This window comes from Callorhinus ursinus, unplaced genomic scaffold, assembly GCF_003265705.2.
Source record: "Callorhinus ursinus isolate GAN/ISIS: 27379988/994484 unplaced genomic scaffold, GSC_fseal_2.0 scaffold35, whole genome shotgun sequence".
Classification (NCBI taxonomy): Eukaryota; Metazoa; Chordata; class Mammalia; order Carnivora; family Otariidae; genus Callorhinus; species Callorhinus ursinus.
Genome location: NW_027397097.1, coordinates 239,017 through 245,886, shown reverse-complemented (window position 1 = coordinate 245,886; position 6,870 = coordinate 239,017). Strand labels below are relative to the sequence as shown.

The window sequence follows — 6,870 nt, the reverse complement described above, 5'->3', positions numbered from 1 at the left end:
GTCCCTTCCTACTATCTTCTTTTTTTAACATATAATGTGTTATTTGTTTCAGAGGTACAGGTCTGTGATTCAACAGTCTTACACAATTTACAGCTCTCACCGTAGCACATACCCTCCCCAATGTCTATCACCCAGCCACCCCATGCCTCCCACCCCCACCACTCCAGCAACCCTGTTTTTTCCTTAGATTAAGAATTCCTCATATCAGTGTTGGACCATTTTTAATGCATATCTATGGAAACACATGGAAACATAAATGAAGGTCACATTAAAGAGTTTCCGAGGGATAAAATGGCCAGGAAAAAAAAATATATATATAGTAGAAAGAAATATCCAACACCAGAAATGCCTTATATATCCGTCAAAATAGCAGCAGTGGTGATCTGGAAGGGGAGGTAGAATGGGTAAGTGTCTAAGAGGAAAAGTACATGCATGATGCAGGTGCTAGCTCTCTGTCATTAGCCTCATTCTCCCCAAAGTTAATCATTATCCTGGTTTGTCTCATATATCGTGATTGATTCATTTTCCTCTTTTAAAAATGTTTATGTATTGAATGATATCATTTTCTGAATGTCTGACTTATTTATGCAACCTAATATTTTCAAATTGCTTTCCTGTGCTTTCAATTTTAGCCATTCTGACTGGTGTGAGGTGATATCTCACTATGGTTTTGATTTGTATTTCCCTGTTGGTGAGTGATGATGAACATCTTTTCATGTGTCCGTTGGCCATCTGGATGTCTTCTTTGGAGAAATGCCTCTTCATGTCTTCTGTCCATTTTTTTTTTTTTATTTGGGTTTTTTGGTGTTGTGTTATGTTAGTTCTTTCTATATTTTGGGTACAAATCTTTTATCAGATATACCATTTGCAAATATCTTCTCCTGTTCCATACATTGTCTTTTAGTTTTGTTGATTGTTTCCTTTGCTGTGCAGAAGCTTTTTATTTTGATGTAGTCCCAACAGTTTATTTTGTTTCTGTTTCCTTTGCTTGAGGAGACATATCTAGAAAACTGTTGTTATGGCTGATGTTAGAGAAATTACTGCCTGAGATCTGTTCTAGGGTTTTTATGGTTTCAGGACTCACATTTAAGTCCTTAATCCATTTTGAGTTTATTTTTGTGTGTCGTGTAAGAAAGTGGTCCAGTTTCATTCTTTTGCTTGTGGCTGTCAAGTTTCTCCAACACCATTTGTTGAAGAGACTGTCTTTTTCCCATTGCATATCCTAGTCTCCTTTGTTGAAGATTAATTGACCATATAATCATGAGTTTATATCTGGGCTCTCTATTCTATTCCATTGATGTATGTGTTTATTTTTGTGCCATTACCATTAGATTGGATTATGACAACTTTGTAGTATATCTTGAAAACTGAGGTTGTTATACAACCAGTTTTGTTCTTTTTCAAGATTGCTTTGGCTATTTGGGGTCTTCTGTGGTTCCATACAAATTTTAGGATTATTTGTTCTAGTTCTGTGAAAAATGCTGGTGGTTTTTTGATAGGGATTGCAGTAAATGTGTAGATTGCTTTGGGTAGTTTGGCAATTTTAACAATATTTGTTCTTCGAATTCATGAGCATGAAATATCTTTCCATTTGTGATCTCTTCTTGCTTCTACTTGTTTTGAGGGCAAAGATACCATTTTTTTACCTCTAGGACCTAGGACAGAGGTTTACATTTAACAGATAGGAAGGCTATAACTGCTTGTTGAATAAAACTGAATAAAAAAAAAACGTAGTGAGTCACTAAATTATTTCTGTGATGCACATACAAGAATTGTTAAAGACTCATGGTTAGGTGTGTGATTGTGTGTTTTTTCATGGGTGATCTGATATGAGAAAAACAGAAGAAAGAGAGGATGTGAGGAAATGTCATAGCAACTTACAAGTAGGCAAAATGAAACTTCTAGCGATTCTGTCAATTATCTTCACCAAGAAAGAAGTAGTCATTCTTTATCTGAGAACACTAAGGGGAGAATCCTATCAATCCCTGCCTTTCCACCAACCTCAGTTGTTTGTTTGTTTGCTTGATTCCAGAATACTCCTTGGCTTCCAAAACCCCATTGGTAGATGCCTCCTTTGCTTCCTTGCATACTGAGTTATATCTGGATCCATGGTTCTGTGGAGTCCCCAACAGAATAGGTAGTTCATCCAAAGTCCAATGTCTGTAGAAGACAGGCAAGATTTGTAGGTGTGTGTCATTTAATAATTTAAGAAGTTATGAAAGGCCCAAGAATCCATTGGAAAAATGCTTCTGGACACTCAGGAGGGTGTAGACCTCTATTCGAATTTATCAGTAGCATTGCTTCTATGTTCTTATTTTCTCTTCTATTACTATCGCAATACTCAGCAACAGTAAAGTATAAAGGAGATAATCAGATGATCTATCCGTCAGCCAATTGACTTGTATTTTTATTGATTATTGATTCTCTATTTGTTTCTGTTTTGTTTTATTTCAATTGGTCTATTTTCAAACCCTTCATCTTTAACTATTTTTCACTTCTGATTGATTCCCCAATTCTCAAACTTTGACATACAAATGACAGATGTTTCCCTAGCTTGTTGATTCCAGATGCATATAACAATCCTACTTTCTTCTGGACCTGACTCCTATTAACATTGCTGCCTTGATATTATTCGGGTCCTTAAAAATAAGGCTTAAAAATTCCGTAGTGCTCAATATTTCTCTCCCAGCCTAAGACCTTTGGCATTTAGGAAGAGATTTTGAATGAGTCAACTCACTCTTTGTGAATTATCACCTGGCATGAATTTTTGTGAAAAATAAAAATAGGGGAATAATATTTTATAATTCTGCTGTGTCAGGTGGTGCCTGGCATTATGCCTGGTCTTTCATATTCCATGGTAGACCTCCCAAGTTCCCACTGACAAGATTTCCAGGATTGAATGGGCCCACTGTTGGGTCTCCATCCCTGTTTTCTAGGTGTACCTGGCAGCAGTCCTGGACAAAGCCACTGTCATTCACATTAGCACACAGACTCCTTCCTGAACCAGCCCATGTGTTATTTTCTGGTTATGCTGGCAGGAATTGACCTGGGTCTCTGTCAGTCACAGTACTGCCCACAGTTATGGGACAGCTATGGTTGAATTTTTTAAGTATCATTTATATGCCTGTGTTTTCCACCTCCATGTTGTCCATATCTTGCTTTCATGGAGTTAGTCATGCCTTTCGCCACGGCATCTGATTGTTTTGTGGCCATCACTAACCCTCATAGTTAGTGAGCTCATCAGCTCCTAGGTAGCAAAGATTGGAGTGTTTGGTGGATTCCGAGTGCCTCCTTCACCATCCCTCATGGCCTGCATCTACTTGGTTTCTCTTACTGTCATGACAATACACTTTCTCACCCCTACTGTCTACACCAGGATATGATCCAACTCCCCTGCTCTGGCTCATGGATCAACAGCCTTTATGCTTTGTTGGTCATCTTGCTTCACATGGGCCTAGACTTCCTTTTAATAGTGCTTTCTTATATTCTGATTCTCAGAGCAGCAATGGCCATGGCCTCCTGCAGGGAGCCACTCAAATCTCTCACACCAGTGTGTATCTCATATTCTGACTGCCCTGATACTTTAAGTCCCTGTGCTAGGCCCTTCCATTGTTCACAAGTTTGTAAGGCATTCCTCCTCCTTCACCCATATCATCAGGGGAAAGTGTCCATCCTCTTTCTACTGCTGATGAACCCTGTCATTTATAGCATCAAGACCTCCTGGATCCACTGAACCACTGTCAAAGTGTTCTCTCTGAAATGGATAGAAATCTTGTGTATTCTCAGCCAGTTAATTCCCCTTCAACTAGATTAGTTGTGACAAAATCTCAGGTCCTGTTCAGTTCTAATGTCAATCCCTCACATCTATGTGAGAATCCCCTTTCTCATCTAGTTGTAAGAACTTAGTAAATGTATTCATTTTAATAACATCCGGAGACAAACAATCAGAAAATAAAAAATCAGTCCTAGGAGAGAAATCAGTAACTTTATAAAGGAAATTGCCGAAGGAAGAGTAATTTTGGAGCAACCCTGGCCCTTACCCATTTTATGAATGTGAATACCTGAGATTGTTCCATACTGTTTGATGGCTATTAACGTGAGAGACTCCTGTCCCTGAGGTTACATGACTTTCAAACAAGAATAGTAATCTCTACAAATGACATACACATGCCGTGTACTCTGTCCCTCTCTTTCAACCTTCTCTGCCTCCAGCTAATGTTAGTACTGGAATAGAACCAGCCAGATAATACCAACTTTTGTCAGAGCTGGGCATATTTCTCTTGGAGACACTATACCCCTGGTCTAATAGCTATAAGGTGGTGCTTATTGATTTGTTAATTAGTAATGTTTACTGACCCTTTCGCAATCTTAATGTTACATTTTTTTATAATACTAGTAATTAAAAGAAGCAAAAGCAGGGAGGGGACACTTGAGAATTTGGATGGTAAGACGTAAAACCTAGCAATACAAGTGAAAACTGGAGTTACATATCTGATGAGTTTGTTTCCATAATAAATCCATCTTTAGCTTAAATAATTTTACACAATTCTGCTTAAACAGAGTGCTCTGTTAATAGAATCCTCACCAGTTATAGAATCTGGGCCATTTAATATTATTTAGTATAATAGTTTTCCATCCATCCTCAGGCCTTTCATTGACCTCCTGGACCACCCACGTCCCTGCCTGCCCACTCCCCCACCTCATTCTGATGCCCAGCTGGCATGTGTAGTCTGCTTTCTCTTAGATGCTTTCATGACTCTTCTTTCCACTTTACTTTTATGCCTTCCTCTATCAACACCAATCCTCACTGTATCCAGATCTACAGGACCTCTGCTCTTCCATGGTCTCTCTGCATGCAAAGTCCTAACACTCAGGTCAATATCAAATGTGGGGACCCCTTCAGAGGATGACCAAACTTGTCACCAAGGCACACTTCTGGCTCCTCTGATCCTTAGAGAATTCTCATTTATGTATTTATAAAGACACCTTGTATTCATCTCCATTCTGTGTTTAGGTGAAGATTGTTTGCATATTAATTTAATCAATTAATTTCCTTATTAGTAGCAATACTTTTATGGTCTTCCTAACTATATACAGAATTAGAATGTGTGAAGGGACAAGGACCACTTCAAAGTCATTTTATTTCCAGCATCCAGCATCCACATAGGTGGCCAGTGACTGAGGTAATAAAATCAGGGTATGTTGCTGTTGGTAACACCGTGCTAATAACTAGAAAGGCACAGTAGGCATCAGAGGCATCAGAAAGAGGAGGAGGTGGAAGCAGGCCTCTAATCACTTCCTGGTTACGCATGCTAAAGCATCCTCAGAAGAAGGGGATGCCATAAACTCATGATAACATTGCAAGACAGCAGTGAATATCAAGCCATCAGAAGCTCCTCTGCACATTTGCCTTAGCCATATATTGAACAAAACATTACCAATTGCTTCCTTCCAATGCAGTCCATGAAAGGCAGTAGGGAAGAGGCAGTGAAACTCACTCTCCTGCTTTGGGACCTTCATGGGGGTCTCTGCTGTAAGAAGATGGAGGGAACCAGGATAAGAGTGATGGGCAGGACAAGTAATGAGACAGCAAAACATGCAGGAAAATCAGAGAGGAACAGTGGTGTCTCCAGGCAGATGAACTTAGTGGATTGAGGGTTATGAGGTTCTGGACAACTGGGAAGAGGGAGGACATTTATAAGGAAAGCTAAATAAAGACTTGATTTAAATAAAGCATATGAAAAGTCTAACCCCCAAATCGAGCCTCAACTTGAATCCCTTTCTAAGGGAAAGTTAAAATTGACAGCAGGGTCTGTTTCCCACATGCTCAGCTATTTACCACCTCTCTTTTCATGGAGTCTGAAATATAGATATGCTTTCCCAAGATCTGAACTAGCCCCTCATTTCTTTATGTCTTAAACTCCTTGTCCTCCCATGTCCTGTAACAACTCCAGGGAGAGACACAGGAATAATTTAAATACACCAGTACAATGAAAAGAAATGTTCTTTATTAGGCAGGAGCCAGGTGCTCAAAGCACTTCACAATTTCCCCATGTTCAGATGTTAGGTTCTGGGGACCAAGGGACATTTCCTGGAAAGCAGGAAAGGGAGCTCAGTGGTATTTGTGGGCCAGAGCATTGGCCACACCAGCTACCACCTTCTGAAAGGCACCCTGCCCCTGTGGGGTGAATTGCTTGCCAAAGTGGTGGGCCAGCACACACACCAGCACATTGCCCAGGAGCTGTGGGGAAGAGACACGAGACATGAGCATGGTTAGCAGACAGACCCAGCTGAGACTCAGAGTATTCCAGCCCCATCCACAGCCCCAAGCTGTGCCCCTAGAATATAAGCAGAAAGATAGCTTGATCTCAGATGTTATTCTCTATGTGATTTCAATCATATCAGCCTGATTTTACATTTAGAAATGTTTCTCTCCTGCCTTAATTCAGAACTTAAATTATCATGGCTATTTTTTCCAAATATACAAAGAAGCAATCAGATTTTATCCTCTTTGCTCTCAAAGGAAGAGACAAGGGGGAAAAGTATTAGGAAAAAATGATTTGGAATGGATTAAATGTACTTTTAAATAAACACTCAAAAGTTTAATCAAAACAATAAAGAAAACACATTGCAGAGAACAAGAGGAAGCAACTGTGAGCAAGAGAGTGAAAGAAATAAAAACAGTCCTGAGGAGTCCATACTGATGCTATTAGAATATCTCCTTCACCCTCTAGAAAGCACCTAACACCCATACCTTTTCTGGACACCATGAGCTTGACCTTAAAAAGGGAGATGAAGGAGAACATTGAGGGTCCCACAGACACACCTTGAAGTTCTCGGGATCCACGTGCAGCTTGTCACAGTGCAGCT

The 6,870-nt window shown here is 39.8% G+C and overlaps 1 protein-coding gene across 1 annotated transcript in view; it reads right to left on the bottom strand.

The window, feature by feature from the left end:
* Positions 1 to 5,986: 5,986 nt before the first annotated feature.
* Positions 5,987 to 6,870, bottom strand: part of LOC112840756 (hemoglobin subunit beta) — a 1,654-nt gene continuing 770 nt past the window's right edge. Inside the window, exon 3 of the mRNA XM_025894204.2 lies at positions 5,987 to 6,241. Within this exon, the coding sequence (XP_025749989.2) occupies positions 6,113 to 6,241 (129 nt within the window). The 3' untranslated portion in view covers positions 5,987 to 6,112. The remainder of the gene's footprint in view (positions 6,242 to 6,870) is intronic.